Raw genomic sequence first — 22,085 nt, 5'->3', positions numbered from 1 at the left:
CCGGCAGGGGAGCGATTAGGGGGCAATCAGGCCAGCAGGGGAGCGATTAGGGGGCGATCAGGCTAGCAGGGGAGCGATTAGGGGGCGATCCGGCAGGCAAGTGGTTAGGAGCCAGCAGTCCTGGATTGTGAGAGGGATGTCCGACTGCTGATTTAGGGATCGGGCCTAAACTGGCAGTCGGACATCCCCCGAGGAGTCCCAGATTGGAGAGGGTGCAGGCCAGGCTGAGGGACACCGCTCCCTGCCGCGCCCCCCCCCCCCCCCCGCACTAATTTTGTGCACCGGGCCTACAGTCCTATATAAGACCCTATGGAAATTGACCGAATGGCGGAACAACCAGTTGCTATGATGCACACTGACTACCAGGGGGCAGATGCTCAATGCAGGAGCTGCCCCCTGGTGGTCACTGCCAGAAGCCAGGCTCATGGCTGCGAGTGCTGCGGCAGTGGCAGGAGCCTCTCCTAGCTCGGGGGCAGCACTAAGGACCCCTCGGGGTCCCGAACTGTGAGAGGGCACAGGCTGGCTGAGGGACACCCTCCTCCCTAGTGCACGAATTCAGCAAATTATTAGGGCATAACTTTAATTTTAAGTGTGCAGTTCAGTACAAAGTAAAATTATGCACAGATTTATATGATCTAAGCTGGGAAAGACAAATTAGACACTATATTCATATACTTTACTATAAAGTGGAACTGGATTATAACATTATCATTTTATTTAAATGAAAAATATTTATAAGCTGTTCTAATAGCACATTAAAATTTAAACAATAAAGTAAGGCTAATTATGTTAAGAGGCTGAGAACTCAAAAAGTGTGGCTAGGACATGGAGATTATTATGCTGAACAAAATAAGCCACTTAGAGAAAGACAGATATCACATGATCTCATATGTGGAATCTAATGAACAAAATAAACTGCCAAACAAAATAGGTCCAGAGGCATGACAGATCTCAGACGGAAAGAGGTTGGAGGGGACGGTTAGAGATTAATCAAAGAATATATATGCATATACGCATAACCCACGGACACAGACAATAGGGTGGGGAAGGCCTCAGGTGGAGAGTAGTTGAGAGGGGGAAATGAGGGACACCTGCAATACTGTCAACTACCAGCCTTGACAAAAGTCTATATACCCAACTAAATCTTGATTCTTCTTCCTCAGTCTAAAAGTATTTCTCAAAAGAAGACAGTAACACTTGACCATTATATTCTGTTGATAGGTAGAGAAATCAAAAGCTCACAAAATTGAATCCTCTATAAACTGTAGTGTGCATGTTAATAAAAACAGTCTTTCATTTACCAGTAAATCATTTTCTGCCTTACTGATTTGGATTGTATTTTATTTTGACTTTGATAATCCAGCTAAAACTTAAATTTAGGTCTACAAAACAAATAATAACTGTTTTCCTAAATCCCATCTAAACTTCCAGAGTTAAACTACTAAGAATTCCTGGCTTCATTCACAATTACTCTTACCTTTACACCTTGAATGAGACCATTCATGAGGAATGTGTGTTGAGGAAATGTTTCATGTAGAACCTACAAAAAGCAAACAAACATCAAGGTAAATTCAAAAGCAAATTAAAGGAAATTTTCTGCTTCTCTTAATGGCAGGCTAGGTAAGTAAGATGGAACCATGTAATGAATAATTTTTAAGTATAGATGAAATTTTAAAAGTATCTAAAAGTACATAAAGTTAACAAGATAGTGACGCAGAAACCTAAATAAGAGCCCCAAAAGGCACTTCAGTCACTTGGTTACTTTTGTTATAAAAGAACCTGCAGTAAAAAAATAAACTGTTATTTAGCTACCCCCTCAACAATTTTAAGCAGGTACCACAAATGGTTACACAAACCCCAGTTGGACCTGCAGCCCGGTTTTATGTCACTGAGGAAGTCCAGGAAACAATAGCCTTAAATGTGGATTATAGTGACTCCAGACTGGTAACCTCCTTCTGTCTAACAGGGAAAAATCTAAAGTTACTGCTGAAAAGGCTATCATCTAGACTTCAAACCAACCATACATATACTTTTTTCAAATATAATGAATGGTACCTAATCAAAGGAAATCAGATACAAAAAGGAAGACACCATGCACAAAACATAGCAACAGACAAACAAACGGAACAAATATACCAACGTCCATACCCTGATGAAGGAAAAAGACCCACAAGTGCAGGAAGCACAAGAGTTCCAATCAAGATGAACCCAAAGAACCCCACAATAAGACACATCGTGTTTCAGTCTTAGCAATGAGAACAACAACAACAACAAAATCACAGACATTCCAGAAAACTGGGATCTTAAGCCAGCCAAAGGAATGACATTTCAATTTTTCATATTTTATTATTATTTTGTTAGCTTTTTATTTTTTTTTATTTTTTCTTTGTTCTCCTTTTTTTTGTTTGTTCCTTTATTTCCTACTTCTTTTTACATTATTTTTTCAACCACGTGAGCAGCAGACATGTGAGCGGCACACTCTTGTCCAGGGAGCATCAGCCCCGTGAGCAGCCTGCCTCAAGCCTAAGAGCAGCAGCCTCATGTGGCCTGCCCCTGTCCAAGGAGCAGCAGCTGTGTGAGCAGCCTGCTTCCCCGTCCAAGGAGGAGCAACCACGCGAGCAGTCCGACCTGTTGGAGGAGCAGCAGCTGCACGAGCAGTCTTCCTACGTCTGAGGAGCAGCAGCCCTGCGCAGCCCACCCCAATCTGAGGAGCATCAGCTGCGCACAGTCCTCACCCTGCACTAGTCTGAGGAGCAGCAGCTGCACAAGCAGCCTGCCCAATCCAAGGAGCAGCAGTTCTGCGAGCGGCCCCGCCCCATTCGAGGAGCAGCAGCAACCCACCCCGGTCCGAGGAGCAGCAGCCACACGAGCAGACCGCCCACGTCCGAGGAGCGGCAGGCCTGTGCAGCATGCACTGGTCCGAGGGGCAGAGCCACACACAGCCTGCACCTGTCTGACGAGCAGCAGCCGGGTGAGTGGCACATCCCCGTCCGAGGAGGAGCAGCCACGCGTGCAGCTTACTCCTGTCCAAAGAGCAGCAGCCTCGCAAGCAGCAAACCCCCGTCCGAGGAGCAACAGACTTGCAATCAACCTGTCCAAGTCCTAGGAGCAGAAGCCCCACAAGCAGCCCACCACATCAGAAGGATAAGAGCAGCGTGCAGCCAGCCCCCATCCAAGAATCAGCAGCTGCGTGTGTAGCCCACCCCCATGCAAGGAACAGCAGCCTCGTGATCAGCACACCCTCTCTCTGGGGAACAGCAGCGGTGTGTGAAGCCTCCCCCCACCAACCAAAGGAGCCACCATGGCTGTGAACAGCACCCACCAGAGGAGCTGATGCCAACTGAGAAGCAGCTGCTACCACAACCGCCCGAGGAGCAACCACAACCCGAGAAGCCACTGCCACCCAAGGAGCAGCCTCTGAACGACTCAACATCTAGATATGTCAGTGAGATCAAACACGGGTAAACAAAGAAACCCGCAAAGGAAAGAAAAGGAGAACTTGCCAGAAAAGCAGCTAAGTGAAACAGAGGCATTCAGCATGACAGAAAAAGAATTCCAATTAAAGGTCCTAGAATGCACAAAACGGATGGAGGAAAAAATCAACTTATGCAAGAAGCAAGAAGAAATGGATGAAAAAAAATCAACAACTTATGTAAGAATCAAAAGAAACGGATGGAAAAAATCAATAAAATCTGTAAGAACAAGAAGAAATGAAGAGCGATATAGCTGCAATAAAAAACAACACTGAAAGTTTCAACAGTAGACTAGGAGAAGCAGAGGACCGAATTAGCGAATTAGAAGACAAGGAAGCAAAACGCACCCAAACTGAACTGCAATTGGAGAAAAAATTTAAAAGACAGGAGGAGAGCCTAAGGGAGCTATGGGACAACACCAAACGAAACAACATAATAATAGGGTTGCCAGAACAACAGAAAGAGTAACAAGGGTTAGAAAACCTATTTGAAGAAATAATATCAGAAACCTTCCCAGATATGGGGAAGAAAAAAGTTACACAAGTACAGAGAGTCCCAGGCAAGATGAACCCCAAAAGACCCACACCAAGACACGTCATAATAATGATGGCAAATGTACAAGACAAAGACAGAATCTTAAAGGCTGCAAGAGAGAAAGAGAGAGTTACCTACAAAGGATCCCCCATAAGATTATCAAATGATTTCTCAACAGAAACACATCAGGCCAGAAAAGAATGGACAGAAATTTACAAAGTGATGCAAAGCAAAGGACTGAATCCAAGAATACTGTATCCAGCAAGGCTATCATTCAAAATTGAAGGGGAAATAAGAAGCTTCACAGACAAAAAAAGGCGAAGGGAGTTTATCACCACCAAGCCAGCGATGCAAGAAATGCTAAAGGGACTGGTGTAAAAAGAAGAACTAAAAAGCCCAGAAAGAAAACAGCCACACACAAAAATAGAAATGGCTACAAACAAGTACCTTTCAATAATAACTTTAAACGTAAATGGGCTAAATGGTCCAATCAAAAGACATCAAGTGGCTGAATGGATAAAAAAACATGACCCATATATTTGCTGTCTACAAGAGACCCACCTCATTAGAAGGGACTCACACGGACTGAAAGTGAAGGGATGGAAAAATATCTTTCAGGCAAATGGAAATGAAAAAAAAGCTGGGGTAGCAATACTTATATCAGACAAAATAGACCTCAAAGTGAAAGCCATAACAAGAGAAAATAAAGGCCACTTAATAATACTAAAGCGATCAATACAAGAAGAGGATATAACCCTGATAAACATATATGCACCCAATGCAGGAGCACCCACATACATAAGAAAACTCCTCGAAGATATCAGGGAGAGATCGACAACAATACAATCATAGTACGGGACTTTAATACACCACTGACATCACTGGAAAAATCCGCTAGACAAAAACTCAGCAAAGAAACAGCAATCCTAAATGACTCACGAGATCAGATGGACTTAGCTGACATCTTCAGAACACTTCACCCCAAAGCCACAAAATATACGTTCTTCTCAAGTGCTCATGGGACATCTTCAAAAATAGACCACATATTGGGTCACAAACAAAGTCTCCCCAAATTCAAGAAGATTGAAATCATACCAAGCATCTTTTCAGACCACAAGGCCTTAATATTAGAAATAAACTACAATAAAAACAACTCAAAATACTCAAACACTTGGAAGCTGAATAGCACGTTATTAAATATTGATTGGGTTACCGATGAGATCAAAGAAGAAATTAAAAACATCCTGGAAACTAATGACAATGAAAACACAACAATCCGAAACCTTGGGACGCAATGAAAACAGTCCTGAGAGGGAAGTTTATAGCTGTACAGGCCTATCTCAAAAAACAAGAAAAAATGGTAGTAAATCATCTAAATCTACAGCTCAAAGAATTAGAAAGAGAGCAACAAGAAAAGCCTAGAGTGAGCAGAAGGAAGGAGATAATAAAGATTAGAGCAGAAATAAATGACATAGAGACCAAAAAAACAATACAGATAATCAATGAAACAAAGAGCTGGTTCTTTGAAAGGATAAACATGATTGACAGACCTCTAGCCAGGCTCACCAAGAAGCAAAGAGAAAGGACCCAAATCAACAAAATCAGAAATGACAGAGGCGAAATAACAACAGATCCCAAAGAAATACAAATGATTGTTAAAAAATACTATGGACAACTCTACTCCAACAAACTAGACAACCTGGAGGAAATGGACATATTCCTAGAAAAATACAACATTCAAAAACTTAATCAGGAAGAATCTAAAAATGTCAATAGGCCAATAACTATGGAAGAAATTGAAGCAGTCATCAAAAAGCTCCCAGCAAACAAAAGCTCAGGGCCAGACGGCTTCACAGGGGAGTTTTACCAAACATTCAAGGAAGAACTAAACCTATCCTCCTCAGACTACTACAAAAAATTCAAGAGGAAGGAACACTTCCAAGCTCATTCTATGAAGCCAGCATCACCCTAATACCAAAACCAGGTAAAGACAACACAATGAAAGAGAATTACAGGCCAATATCCCTCATGAACATAGATGCCAAAATCCTCAACAAAATCTTAGCAAATCGGATCCAGCAGTACATCAGAAAGATCATACACCGTGACCAAGTAGGATTTATCCCAGGGATGCAAGGATGGTACAATATCTGCAAATCAATAAACGTGATACATCACATAAACAAATTAAAGAAAAAAACCACAGTCATATCAATTGATGCAGAAAAAGCGTTTGACAAAATTCAAAACCCATTTTTGATAAAAACTCTCAGCAAGGTGGGAATTGAAGGATCATACCTCAACATAATAAAAGCCATATATGACAAACCCACAGCCAACATCATACTCAATGGACAAAAACTAACACCATTTGCCCTAAGAACAGGAACATCACAGGGATGCCCACTCTCACCACTCCTGTTCAACATAGTACTGGAAGTGTTAGCCATTGCAATTAGACAAGAAGAAGAAATAAAAGGCATCCAAATTGGAAAAGAGGAAGTAAAACTGTCCTTATTTGCAGATGACATGATATTATACTTAAAAAACCCTAAAGACTCCATCAATAAACTCTTAGACTTAATAAAAGAATTCGGCAATGTAGCAGGATACAAAATTAATGCCAAGAAATCTATGGTATATCTATACACCAACAGTGAACTTACAGAAAGAGAGACTAAAAAAGCAATCCCATTTACCATCACACCAAAAAATTAAGCTACCTAGGAATAAACTTAACTAAAGAGGTAAAAGACCTCTTCTCAGAAAACTACAGGGCATTGAAAAAAAAGATAGAGGAAGACATAAAGAGATGGAAGAACATACCATGTTCTTGGATTGGTAGAATCAACATCATTAAAATGTCCATACTGCCCAAAGCAATCTATAAATTCAACGCACTTCCCATTTAAATACCAATGGCATATTTCACAGACCTAGAACGAACTCTCCAAAAATTCATCTGGAATAAAAAACGACCCTGAATAGTTGCAGCGATCCTGAGAAAGAACAAAGTAGGTGGGATCTCAATACCAGATATCAAGCTGTATTACAAAGCCACTGTTCTCAAAACTGCCAGGTACTGGCACAAGAACAGACATATAGATCAATGGAATAGAATAGAGAGCCCAGAAATCAGCCCCAACCAATACGCTCAATTAATATTTGACAAAGGAGGCAAGAACATACCATGGAGTCAAGATAGTCTCTTCAATAAATGGTGTTGGGAAAATTGGACAGATACATGCAAGAAAATGAAACTAGACCACCAACTTACACCATACACAAAAATAAACTCAAAATGGATAAAGGACTTAAATATACGACGGGAAACCATACAAATACTAGAAGAATCCAAAGGCAACAAAATCTCAGACATATGCCGAAGCAATTTCTTCACCGATACAGCTCCTAGGACATTGGAAACTAAAGAGAAAATAAACAAATGGGCCTACATCAAAATAAAAAGCTTCTGCACAGCAAAAGAAACCATCAACAAAACAACAAGAAAACCCACTGCGTGGGAAAACATATTTGCCAATGTCATATCTGATAAGGGCCTAATCTCCAAAATTTATAGGGAACTCATACAACTTAACAAAAGGAAGATAAACAATCCAATCAAAAAATGGGCAAAGGATCTAAATAGACACCTTTCAAAAGAGGACATTCAGAAAGCCAAGAGACATATGAAAACATGCTCAAAGTCATTAATCATCCGAGAGATGCAAATCAAAACAACAATGAGGTACCATCTCACACCTGTGAGAATGGCTATCATCAACAAATCAACAAACGACAAGTGCTGGAGAGGATGTGGAGAAAAAGGAACACTTGTGCACTACTGGTGGGAGTGCAGACTGCTGCAGCCACTATGGAAGACAGTATGGAGTTTCCTCAAAAAACTGAAAATGGAACTCCCATCTGACCCAGTGATCCCACTTCTAGGAATATATCCCAGGAAACCAGAAACACCAATCAGAAAGGATATACGCACCCCTATGTTCATAGCAGCACAATTCACCATAGCTAAGATCTGGAAACAGCCTAAGTGCCCATCAGTAGATGAATGGATTAGAAAACTGTGGTACATCTACACGATGGAATACTATGCTGCTATAAAAAAGAAGGAACTCTTACCATTTGCAACAGCATGGATGGACCTGGAGAGCATTATGCTAAGTGAAATAAGCCAGTCAATGAAGGAAAAATACCACATGATGTCACTCATTTGTGGATAATAAAGACCATTATAAACTTATGAACAAAAATAGATACAGAGGCAGAGCTGCCTCGAACAGATTGTCAAACTACAGCAGGAAGGCCGAGGGGGGTGGGTAAGAGATCAACCAAAGGACTTGTATGCATGCATATAAGCATAACGAATGGACATAAGACACTGGGGGGTAGGGGAGGCCAGGGGATTGTCAAGGGCAGGGGAGAAAAAAAGGAGACATATGTAATACTCTTTGTAATACTTTAAGCAATAAAAAAAGAAAAAGAAAAAAATGGCAGTAAATGAGTACCTATCAATAATAGCCTTAAATGTAAATGGATTAAATGCTCCAATAAAAAGACACAGGGTAGCTGAATAGATAAGAAAACATGACCCAATTATATGCTATCTATAAGAGACCCACCTCAGTACAATAGATTCACACAGACTGAAAGTGAAGGATAGAAAAAAATATTCCATGTAAACAAACTAACTAACTAACAAAAGCTGGGGTAGAAATACTCATAACACACAAAACAGACTTCAGAACAAAGGCCATAACAAAAGGAAAAGGTAACTACATAATACTAAAGGGACTGATCCAACAAGAGGATGTAACTCTGGTAAATATAGGAGTAAATAAATAAATATATATTATTTTTAAAAAACTTCTGAGACTTTAAGGAAGAGATCCACAGCAATACAGCTATAGTAGGGGACTTTAACACCCCACTGAATTCACTAAATACATCTTCCAGACAAAAACCAACAAGGAAACTGACATTAAGTGACACACTTGATCAGATGGAATTGACATTTACAGAACATTTCACCTAAAAGTTAGTTGCAGAATGTAAATTCTTCTCAGGTGCACATGGGTCATTGTCAAAGGTAGACCATGTGTTAGAACACAAAACAATTCTCTGCAAGTTCAAGAAAATGGAAATCATATCAAGTATCTTCTCCGATCACAATGGCATGAATTGGAAATCAACTACAGTAAAACCCTCAAAAACATTCAAACACATGGAGGCTAAACAGCATGTTATTAAACACTGACTGGGTTACCAATGAAATCAAGAAAAAAAAACCTTCCAGGATACAAATGAAAATGAACTCACAATAACCCAAAACCTCTGGGACACATCAAAAGTAGTTAAGAGAAGGAAGTTCATAGCACTAGAGGCCTACCTGAAAAAGAAAAAAAGAAAAAAATTTAATAACCTATCTAATCCTACAAATTAAAGAATTAAAAAGAGAACTGCTGGGGTTCTTGTCCCGGCATCAAGAAGGGTTCAGGAATCTGGAGAAGGTTGTGCGTAGAAGTTACATAGGAACCCAGAGACTAATAAAGAGTCCGGAGACGAAATATAATTTTAAAAGGCATTTGGGGGTTAGAGGAGCTTAGCTAAAGGAGCCAAGTTCTAAGATCTTAAGTCTAAGGCAGTGGTCAGCAAACTGCGGCTCGCGAGCCACATGCGGCTCTTTGGCCCCTTGAGTGTGGCTCTTGCACAAAATACCGACTTCTGCGTATGGGCCATGAAGTTTCAATCGCACTGTACGTGCGTGCCCGCACGTGGTATTTTGTGGAAGAGCCACACTCAAGGGGCCAAAGAGCCGCATGTGGCTCGCGAGCCGCAGTTTGCCAACCACTGGTGTAAGGTCTTAGGTTCTCTCTGTCCCCAGGACCCCATGCTTTTTATTAATACTGTGGGAAGAGCTCAGGAGATCTATCTCAGTGCTGCGGCCGAAGCAACGCTGTGAGTACACTCCAGCGAACAGACTTCCTTGGCACACCAGGAAGTGGCAACGCCTGCCTGACAAATCTCCAGGAGCCACCTACTCTTAGCCCCGACCCTCATGCCCATTGGATAACATAGCAAGCGTGTCCCTATTGCATTGGCTGCTTACCCCTTTATATACGGCTGTACTTCCTCAATAAACTTAGATCTGTGTCTCTGAACCTGGTCTCTGGAGTCATGCATGCAGGACGCCCAGAGCGTTGGACTCCGTCGTCCTCACCCCCGAGGGACCCCCTGTTTCATCTGGCGCCCGAACAGGGACCCCAGCACGGCAAGCTCCAGGTCGGGTGAGTGACTCTCTGTAACGATGGGAAACCTTCCCCCTTCAGCCCGAGCCCCTCAGGCTCGGGTGCTTCATGCGTTTTTACAGAGTAGGCGAGTAAAAGTAACAGAAAAGGAGCTACAAAACCTCTGGGATGTCCTAATAGCATTTAACCCTTGGTTGCTAGAAGCTCCCATTTGGGACCCCAATACATGGGAGAAAGCATTACAGAGGATAAGGTCAGCAGAAATCCATGAGGGAAAGACTTTTCCGCTTTCTCTCACACCTGCTATTCTAGCAATTTTAGCTTGCTTAAGCGGGACCCCGCCCGAGCCTGCACCTCCTATATCGAAGGCTCTCTCCGCCACCAGCGGTGCGGGCGGGGGAACAGAAGACCCTCTGCCCCCCTATTCCCCTCCAGAGCCCTCTGCCCCCGCAGATTCCTGGGCTGTTTTCGACAAGCCAAAAGCAGTTTCTCAAAGCTCAAGGACGGCTGAAACTGAGATAGCAAAAACCTCTAGCGAGGTGAAAACAGGGGAGTCTTGCCAGGAGGCTCCCCTTGCAGAGTGAACAGAAAGTTTAACTGCCCAGCAGCCCTCAAGTAACCCTTTCGTGGGAGACACGGATGATAATCCATGGACGGGGATATATCAATCCATGTGCAGCCAGAGGGATAGGGCAAAGACATCTTTAGGCCTAGAGACCCCTGGCCTCTTTCCTGTGAATGTTAACCCTATGGCTGCTCAGCCGCAAGCATGGATCCCACATGATCAGAAAACGTTAACGACTATTAGAAAGGCAGTTCAAGAAGATGGACTTTCTGCCCCCTATACTCAGCAATTATTAGAAAATTTTAGCATGAATCTAAACTGTTCACAAGACTGGAAAGGGCTGGCACGTACCATCCTCCCTGCAGGACACATAATACAATGGAAGGCCTTGTTTTATGAACAATGTGAGTTGCAAGGCGAAAGGAACCAGGCGGAGGGCATGCCCTTTACAGCCACCTCTCTCCAAGGGGAGGGGCAATATAGCAACCCCGCCGTGGCTGCGCAAGGACCCGCCCAGTATTACGATCAAGTTCGCCTGTGTGCCATGCGTGCCTTTGCCCAGATAAATCCGAAGGGCAAGCCTGCACAGCTCTCCAAGCTTTTACAAGGTCCAAATGAAGGTTTTTCAGAATTCCTGCATAGAGTTAGAGAAGCGGTAGATCGAAAAGTAACGCACTCCCAAGCGGCAGATGCCTTAGTGAAAGAATTAGTGTGGGAGGGAGCAAACTCAGAATGTCGCCAAGCCATAACACCCCTTAAAGGCGCGTCCATGGATGATTGGGTCCTAGCCTGCCTGGACGCGGGCAGCCATTCTGCTGCCGCCCTAGCTACCGCTCTAGCGGCACAGCTCCAGATAGCTAGGCAGGCCGGGTCGCCAAAGGGAACCTGCTTTAGATGCAAGGGAACTGGCCACTACGCTAAAGAATGTCCCGATAAGAAAGGGAAACAGGGCGTAAAAAAACAAGCCCCCTCAGTCTGCCCCCGTTGTCGCAAAGGCCTTCACTGGTGCTGCGATTGCTGGTCAACCACGGACGCTGAGGGCAAACCCCTCCCACCTTTAAACGAGAAATGGGGCAGCTCTCAGCCCCGCAAGTAAGAGAGCCGGGGGTATATTGGGCCCTACCTCTAACCCAAAACAAAGCCTTTCTCACCATTACCATAGAGCAAAAGGAGATCAAAGGGCTCACTGACACCGGAGCCGATGTCTCAGTTATACAGGAGGAGGTTAGAAACCTCAGCTGGCCCACAACAGTGGGACCCACAGTACAAGGCGTCAGCAGCTTTAAAACAGCTACTCAGGCTGCACGCTGGCTGAAATGGAAAGACCCTGACGGAAACACCGGGAATTTCAAACCCCTCTTCATGAGCGGAGTACCCCATATGCTATGGGGAAGGGACATTCTTACAGCAGTAAAGGCCATCTCCACGCAACCCCCCCCCAATTCTAGGGGCCACTGTTCACCCAGGTATCCCCAACCCAATCAAGCTAACTTGAGATACCGACCAACCCATATGGGTAGAACAGTGGCCCTTACCCATCAAAAAGCTTGAGGCGCTACACCAGCTAGTACAAGAACAACTACGCGCCGGCCATATAGAGCCCTCTATCAGTCCCCACAATACTCCTGTCTTTGTAATCCAGAAAAGGGATAAAAGCAAATACAGATTCTTACAAGATCTCAGAGCAGTCAATAGACATGTACAAAAATTGGGTCCATTACAACCGGGGCTACCTTACCCCTCTGCTATCGCCAAAGGAGCCTATATAAAAATAAGTGATATAAAAGACTGTTTCTTTTCCATCCCTTTACACCCCGAGGACAGACCTTATTTCGCTTTTACCGTCCCCTCTACAAACTACCAGCTCCCATCTGAGCGATACCAATGGGAGGTATTACCTCAGGGCATGAAAAATAGCCCTACTATGTGTCAGGCCTACGTAGGGGTAGCCACGAAGCCAGTAGCAGGGCAATGCTTTATTACCCATTATATGGATGATATCCTCCTAGCTCATTAAGATCCAGTGTGGCTAGAGTCCTGCCTACAAGCTCTGCTCAGAAACTTAAAAAGCCTTAATCTGACCATAGCCCCAGAAAAGGTCCAGGCCATTCCACCCTACTCTTTCCTGGGGTATAAAATAGAAGAACAAATCACCCCCATAGCACTACAATTAACGATTCCTGATAAAATAACATTACATGAGCTCCAAGAACTTTGCGGTCAGATCAACTGGGTCCGTAGTAGTATATCCTTGCCCACCCAAGCCTTAAACCCCCTCTTTACTCTCCTTGAGGGGGAGTCAGACCCCCTTAGTCTTAGGACTCTCTCCTTGGCGGCTAAAGAAGCTCTTCGTGCAGTCAATACCGCCCTTAGAGAACAAAAACTAGAAAGAATAGACCCCACACAGCCCATACAGGCAATAATTCTAACAACCAAGGGAACCCCAGCGGGGTCCTCTTCCAGCAGGGGCCGCTCTATTGGGTCCACCTAGCATACAGCCAGCTACCAAAAATCACTCCGCCCATCGCTGCTTCTGCCCTGTAGGGGGAAAGCAGAGACGGGCATGCCTGACCTTATATGGTAAGGAGCCAGACACACTCATTCTTCCATACACCACTGAGCAGCTCAAACAACTGATAAGCACAGACTTAGACACTCAACTTTTACTGCTTCATTTTCCAGGGCAAACAGACAATCATTTACCTAATAATTGGCTCTTGCAGACCTACAACGGCTGCCACTTTACACTATAGGGCTCATAAGACCCACCAGCAAGCCTATTCCTGAGGCACCATTAGTATTCACAAAATGCTAGCAAGAATTACTGTGGAGTAGTCATTAAAAGCCACAAGTCACAATGGAAACCTGTTTATTTAAAATATACTTATACTGGCTCTGTTCAAGTAGAAGAACTGCTGGCAATAGCATACGCCCTCACCTACTGTCAACACCATCCAGTAAACATTTTCTCAGATAGTGCCTATGCAATACACACAGTCACAGCCCTAGGCCACTCAACTTTTCGAGCTAAAGAGACACCTATAGATCAGGCCCTACTTTTTATCAAGGAGATCATACAAAACAGACAACATCCCTGGTACATATAGCATCTAAGGGCTCACATGGGTCTACCCGGACCCCTATCGGAAGGCAATCAACCAAGTAGACAGCCTAGTCTTGACCTTAACACCCATAGAAGAAGCCAAACTGCTACATACAAAATTTCATATGTCAGCTGCTAGCTTACACAAGCTATTTCCTCATTTAACCCTCTCTAGTTGCAAGCATCTCATACGGGCATGTAAAACCTGCGGCCCCCTATTGCCTTTAGGCCCCCTCCAGCCACAAGGGGTCAACCCCAGGGGGCTCCAACCCAATGCCTTATGGCAAGCAGATGTGACCCATATTCCCAGCTTCGGTAGGCTCAAATATGTACATGTAATCATTGACACTTGCTCTGGGGCCACGTATGCTCAAGCTCACACAGGTGAAAAGACTCACCACGCAATAGCAACCCTCAAGGGAGCATTTTTAACATTAGGCTTCCCTTGGAAAATTAAAACAGATAATAATCCCTGCTACACCAGCGAGGCTTTTCAGCAATTCCTCACGAAACATAACATCAAGCACGTTACTGGCATACCATACAACCCACAAGGGCAAGCCATAATAGAAAGACAAAATAAAGAGTTAAAAATCCAGCCTACTAACGAAAAAAAGGGGGGGGGGGAGAGAGACCAAAGATTAACGCCTCAACAGCAACTATTACAGGCTCTCATAACCCGCAATTATTTTCATTTTGCCCCTGACGGTCTTTCTCCCATTTTCAAACATTGGGGTGGTCTCAGAGACATACCAACACCTCTCCCCTTGGTCCGGTGGAGAGATCCACTAACTGGGGCTTGGAAGGGCCCCGACCCACTCTTAACCCAAGGGAGAGGGTTTGCTTGTATTTTTCCAGAAGGTGAGAAAAATCCCGCGTGGATTCCTGCCCGTGACATCAAACCCTGCACCACCAGCGATGAGCCGTAGACCACCATCACCATCACCTTCACCCCCGGTAGAGGAAATGGAGGACCTGACCATAGAGGACAGCCAGCCCCGGCGGCGGAGACGACCAAGACATCGATGGGCCCACAACATTACCTGGGGAGACATCAAGAACCTACAGGACCAAGCTGCACGCATGGCACCAGAAGGCAATCCGTCAGCAGGGACATTATTCCTATTAATGTGTGCCATAATAACAGCGAACTCTCAGGCACGAGCGCAACATGTATGGGCGGCCATACCTCATCCAGGGGTGCTCATGCCTGTTAGCGCCGACAGCCTACAATTCCCCGCTGTCCAAGTGTCTGACTATTCTGTAGGCTTACCCTGTGACGGAGCAGAACCGGTCTCGTCGCCATGGAACGGGACAGTATGGGCTGATACCAGTAGCCCTAACCTCCTTAAGTGGACTCTAGATAATAAGACTATTCCAGAACAAGGGTGGATATACCTAGCACCTCATGAAACCGGGGACTTTTACTGTAATAACCATTTCTGTAAAGAGGGGGTTATGCTGGGACTTAATGCAACCTTTCCCTTGGCCTTATCGAGCTGGACCAGGGTCTCCACCAGCCCCTCCACAGTACCCTTCTGCTCCTACCTTTTCCTCTCGGAGGTGTCGCCCCCCCGTACTCCTCCCTTCCACAAGCAGAGGGTAGAATGCCTCCGTGACTCCCAACACGACACACAGACGGGCGCCCTGGGAATTTGGGGGAGACATTTAAGAAAGGGAATGACACCATTTGCATTAAAAAACCCCATACAAGGGTTGCGCTCCCAATTCGGGCGGTGGGATTTATGCGAGCCTAATGCATGTATTGACCAAAGAGCCTTCACCGGCCTAAAAGGGGCCCGCCTGTATAACGGCACCTGGAAAAAGCCGACAAAGTAGATGGAAGAACAACGTTGTAGTCAATCCCAAAGCCACTCATAGTTTTAATTACTGGCCCTGTGTGAGACCCCCCTTCTTCTTACAAAGCAATTATAGCGCTTTTACTTGTACCCAGCAATCTTGTATACTATCTAATTGCTGGAATCCAAACCATGCCTACGCTCTAGCCATGCGCACCCCCTCGCTACTTTGGGTTCCAGTAGAAGTCAGCGACTGGGCCGGGCCGGCTGAACTAATAATCCATAAGAAATTCCAAAAAAAATTAAAAAAAGGGCTGTAGGACTAGTAATATTAATAATCTCTTCCATAATAGCCGCTATAGCAGGTATGGCCACAGGAATCACTTCCCTAGCCCAGGAGGGATTAACAGCGCAGAGTCTAAACTCCTTGTCAGAGGTCACGGCCCAAACCTTTGTTACACAAGCAACAATAAACCAACAGGTATGGGAAGCGTTACTCGATTTACAACAACAAATAGATTTAATCCAAGAAGACCTCGATAATTTATGGCAAATATCACACACCCAATGTGATATAAGATACACTGCCATCTGCTAACGCCCATTCCAGTGAGAAATGCCTCCTGGGAATGCAAAAAATTAGCAAATCTCCTTAAAGGTCCATTCAGCCAGGCATTCCTAAACAGCACCTATCAGCTCCAGCGAGGAATCCTAAGAATCAACAATACCCGAGTGAAACCATTGAGTTTAGTTTCTTAAGTGATGCCCTCAGCCGTCTAACCTCCCGGTTAAATCCTGCTAACATATTCATATGGGCCGTCCTAGCAGCAGGAGGCCTCCTTTCATTCTGCTTGTTTCGTTGCTTTTACTCCATGATCCAAAGAATAGATGCACAGCAAGCTATGATTATCCACATCCAGCAGGCGCTTATAAAAAGGGAAGGGGGAGATGTGGGAAGAGCTCAGGAGATCTATCTCAGTGCTGCGGCCAAAGCAACGCTGTGAGTACATTCCAGCGAACAGACTTCCTTGGCACACCAGGAAGTGGCAACGCCGCCTGACAAATCTCCAGGAGCCACCTACTCTTAGCCCCGACCCTCATGCCCATTGGATAACATAGCAAGCGTGTCCCTATTGCATTGGCTGCTTACCCCTTTATATACGGCTGTACTTCCTCAATAAACTTAGATCTGTGTCTCTGAACCTGGTCTCCAGAGTCGTGCATGCAAACGCCCCAGCGAGTTGGACTCCGCTGTCCTCACCCCTGAGGGACCCCCTGTTTCAATACAACTTGTCCTGAGGCGAGGCAGAAATAGAGACTTCAAAGGGACAGGATTTGGTACAGAGTCCATCGTCAGAATGGGGGAATTAGCCTACGGCTGTTCAGGTGTTTGGCCAGTAGGAGGCAATAACATGTAGATTAAGATGCCTTTTAGCTGTCTGGCAGCCAAGAATCATCCCTTTTCAGGTTTGGGGAAATGCCTTCAGCCATTCCCAACAGGTGACTACAAATGTGACTCAACCCTGTTGAGTCCCCAAGTCTCATCAACGTTTTGATGAAACTCTTGAAATTATGACATGCTGGAATTGGTCTCCGGCAAGAACAACAAGAATGGCCCAGAGTAAATAGAAGGAAGGAAATAATAAAGATCAGAGCAGAAATAAATGACAGAGACTAAAAAAAAAAAAAAACACCAAAAAAACAAAAACAAAAGATCAATGAAACCAAGAGCCAATTCTTTGAATAGATAAACAAGATTGATGAACCCTTAGCCAGACTCATCAAGAAACAAAGAGAGAGGACTCAAATAAAATCAGAAATGAAAGAGATGAAGTAACCACTGATACCACAAAAATACAAAGGATTGAAAGAAAATACTACGAACAACTATATGCCAACAAACTGGCAAATGTGGATGAAATGGACAAATTCCTACAAATTTATGATCTTCCAAAACTGATTAAGAAAACCTGAATAGGCCAATAACAACTGAGGAAATTGAAGCTATAAAAAAAAACACAAAAAAAACCTCCCAACACACAAAAGCCTTGTTCCAGATGGCTTTACAGGGAGTTTTACCAAACATTCAAAGAAGAACTAACACCTATCCTCCTCAAACTATTCCAAAAACTCCAAGGAAGGAACACTTACAAGCTCTTTTCATGGGGCCAGCATTATCCTAATTCCAAAACCAGATAAAGAGAATTACAAGATAATATCACTGATAGATGCTAAAATCCTAAACAAAATAATAGCATATTGGATCCAGCAATATATTAAAAAGGTCATACACCATGACCAAGTGGGATTCAGCACCACCCAGTCTGATTTATTCCCTGGGATTTATTCCAGGGATGCAAGATTGGCACCATATTTGCAAATCAATAAATGTGATACATCACATAAACAAACTGAAAGACAAAAATCACATGACCGGCAGGAAGATACGGAGGGAGAGAGTGTGAGAGCGCAAGGAAGTGATAGAGGAGTGTGTGGACGTGTGTGGTGTGTGTGTGTATGAGCTATGGACAGATTCTGCAAGTCTTCTAAGGGACTGCTAAACCGGACAGTCTTTGGCGGCGGAGCCCTGCTCCCTGCGCGGACACTCCTGGGCGGCCAGCACGGGCACAGCGATCACCCCATCTTGGGAAACAGAGCTGCTTGAGACTAGGATCCTGGCTTCAGCACCACCCAGTCTGATCTCAGACGCATACCAGGACCCTGCAGCCACTGGGGACAGAGACCTGTGACCACAGCTACAGACCTGCGGACACCACAAGTTCAGAAATCCCCCCGCAGGTCTGTGAGTAACAGAGCCCATCCCCTTCCCTGCAGGCGCGTGGGCGGCGCCATGGTAACGGATAGACCCACCCCTTTCCCGGGTTTCAGTGCTGCCACAGGAATTACAGCCTGGAAGTGCACGAGCACCTTGGAACTGGTCCTGCATAGTGCCCGCTTCAGGAGTCCCGGGATGGGAGCAAACGCGCGAACACCGGTAGCACGGGACCCAGGGACCCCGATTCTCTGGGCAGGAGGCAGCACCAAGCACCAGTGACTTGACTGTGTTTCTTTTCACCTGCACCTGAGATCCCTGACTCCCTGTGCATTCATACTAAGAGCCAGTGACTCCAATTCTTGGTGCATGGGCACACAGGGACCGATTCTCAATGCGAGGTCACGCAAAGCAACAGAGACTCTGATATTGGATTCTTGGGGAGCTCTGAATACTGGCGCACGCTAGGGGGCGCTGATTTTCAACACGCTCCAGGGGGATCTCTGTTTCAGCACGGTGCAGGCAGGGTCCCTGATTCTAAGGGCGCGCACGAGGCCACACTGAGCGCTGACAACACTGACTCTGAGTGAGCCTGGTTCCCACCAACCCACAACAACCACACATCTTAGTGTCAAAGCTCTTCAGTGACACTAGGGTGGTGGGAGGCTCCCACTGCACACGGCCCAGGCCCACACAACTCGACGTTTGAACCATCGGGAGATAATCAGAATGAAGAGACGACACAACACTGAGAGGAAAGACAATGAGGAGTTGACAAGAAAGGAAATTAATGAAGTTGAAGCATGCAACATGACAGAAAAAGAATTCAGAATAATGGCTGTACAATTCATTCACTGGATGGATGAGAAAATCAACAACCTATGCAAGAATCAAGAAGAAATGAAGTGATATAGCTACAATCAAAAACACCATGGAAAGTTTCAACAGCAGACTAGAAGAAGCAGAGGACCAAATTAGTGAGTTAGAAGATAAGGCAGAGAAACAAGCTCAATCTGAACAGCAACTGGAGAAAAAAATTAAAAAGCAGGAGGAGAGCCTAAGGGAGCTTCGGGACAACATGAAACAAAGTTAACATATGCATAATAGGGCTGCAAGAAGGACAAGAAGAGCAGCAAGGATTAGAAAATCTATTTGAAGAAATAATGTCAGAAAACTTCCCAGATATGGGGAAGAAAAAAGTTACACAAGTACAGAGAGTCCCAGGCAAGATGAACCCCAAAAGACCCACACCAAGACACGTCATAATAACGATGGCGGCAAAACCGGTTTGGCTCAGTGGATAGAGCGTTGGCTTGCGGACTGAAGGGTCCCAGGTTCAATTCCGGTCAAGGGCATGTACCTGGGTTGCGGGCACATTCCCAATAGGGAGTGTGCAGGAGGCAGCTGATCGATGTTTCTCTCTCATCGATGTTTCTAACTCTCTCACTCCCTTCCTCTCTGTAAAAATCAATAAAATATATTTAAAAAAAAACACGATGGCAAATGTACAAGACAAAGAGAGAATCTTAAAGGCTGCAAGAGAGAAACAGAGTTACCTACAAAGGATCCCCCATCAGATTATCAAATGATTTCTCAACAGAAACACATCAGGCCAGAAAAGAATGGACAGAAATTTACAAAGTGATGCAAAGCAAAGGACTGAATCCAAGAATACTATATCCAGCAAGACTATCAATCAAAATTGAAGGGGAAATCAGGAGCTTGGCAGACTAAAAAAGGCTAAGGGAGTTTATCACTACCAAGCCAGCACTGCAAGAAATGCTAAAAGGAATGCTGTACAAAAAGGAAATATAAAGGTAAGAAAGAACACAGGCACGAAAATAGAAATGAATCCAAGCACGTACCTTTCAATAATAACTTTAAATGTAAACGGACTAAATGCTCCCATCAAAAGACATTGAGTGGCTGAATGGATAAAAAAACATGATCCATACATTTGATGTCTACAAGAGACCCACCTCACAAAAAGGGACTCACACAGACTGAAAGTGAAGGGATGGAAAAATATCTTTCAGGCAAATGGAAATGAAAAAAAAAGCTGGGATAGCAATACTTATAATGGACAAAACAGACCTCAAAGTGAAGGCCATAACAAGAGATAAGGAAGGCCACTTCCTAATACTAAAGGGATCAATACGAGAAGAGGATATAACCCTGATAAACATATATGCACCCAATGCAGGAGCACCCACATACATAAGAAAACTCCTGCAAGATATCAGGGGGGAGATCGACAACAATACAATCATAGTAGGGGACTTAAACACACCACTGATATCACTGGATAAATCCTCTAGACAAAAAATCAGCAAAGAGCCGAAACCGGTTTGGCTCAGTGGATAGAGCGTCGGCCTGTGGACTGAAGGGTCCCAGGTTCGATTCCGGTCAAGGGCATGTACCTGGGTTGCGGGCACATCCCCAGTAGGAGATGTGCAGGAGGCAGCTGATCAATGTTTCTCTCTCATCGATGTTTCTAACTCTCTATCCCTCTACCTTCCTCTCTGTAAAAAATCAATAAAATATATTAAAAAAAAAATCAGCAAAGAAACAGCAATCCTAAATGACTCACTAGATCAGATGGACTTAATTGATATCTTCAGAACATTTCACCCCAAAGCCAGGGAATATACGTTCTTCTCAAGTGCACATGGGACATTTTCAAAAATAGACCACAAATGCTCAATTGGATTGAGATCTGGTGATTGTGGGGGCCAACTAAGCAAGGTAAAGTCTCCCTCATGTTCTTGAAAGCACTCTTGAACAATATGAGCACAGTGGCATGGTGCATTGTCTTGTTGGAAGAAGCCATCTCCATGGGGATACACCATCAACATGATAGGATGAACTTGATCAGCAATGATACTTAGGTATGTTGTGCTATTCAGACGTTTATAATGATCTGGCCCTCTAGCAACTTCAGCACAAAATTATAGCTAATTTGCCTACAAACATCAGGTGGTCATAATAATCTGGCCACTCAGTGTATATGCTGGGGTTTGTTTCTAAGCTCTCAATTCTGTTCCATTAGTCTATGTGTCTTTTTTTATTATGGTACCATACCGTTTTGATTACCATAGCTTTACATATAGCTTTAGGGCAAATGACTCCACTGAGTCTGAAAAGAGAAATACAAATTAACACGGTCCACAGGCCAATGATTTATGAGAAATACAGTTAGAGACAAGTGAGATGTGATTTTGTTTAATAGTGAAAAGAGCACTTATGCTTAATGTCAGAATAAGAGATATGGAAAGAGTCTTAGGTATAATTATATGGCTTTAACCCCTATTCATTTACTGTAAACTGGGTAAAGACAAAGACCATTTCAGCTTTGACTATTTTGGTATTACATTTCTTTAAAAGAATAAATGGGGAAATGACAACCTGTTATTTTGTGTGTCCAGCATTCACTTTACATTTATCTCAAGGGGCATACAGGTTTTCTAGTCTCAGACCACCTGCTTCAGGTGAGGCTAACAATCCCAGGCCTTTACAGTTGATTAATGGTGTGTTATATGGTCTAACGCAAACCCATCACCATATTCCATCTC

At 44.2% G+C, this 22,085-nt stretch overlaps 1 protein-coding gene across 1 annotated transcript in view; it reads right to left on the bottom strand.

The window, feature by feature from the left end:
• Positions 1 to 22,085, bottom strand: part of MFSD14B (major facilitator superfamily domain containing 14B) — a 151,294-nt gene that overhangs the window by 68,043 nt on the left and 61,166 nt on the right. The window contains exon 3 of the mRNA XM_081103207.1: positions 1,478 to 1,540. Within this exon, the coding sequence (XP_080959333.1) occupies positions 1,478 to 1,540 (63 nt within the window). The remainder of the gene's footprint in view (positions 1 to 1,477; positions 1,541 to 22,085) is intronic.

The sequence above is a fragment of the Myotis nattereri genome (assembly GCF_964212035.1).
Source record: "Myotis nattereri genome assembly, chromosome: 12".
Taxonomy (NCBI): Eukaryota; Metazoa; Chordata; class Mammalia; order Chiroptera; family Vespertilionidae; genus Myotis; species Myotis nattereri.
Note: the sequence above shows the minus strand (reverse complement) of the source record. Positions and strands in the feature narration are given on the sequence as shown.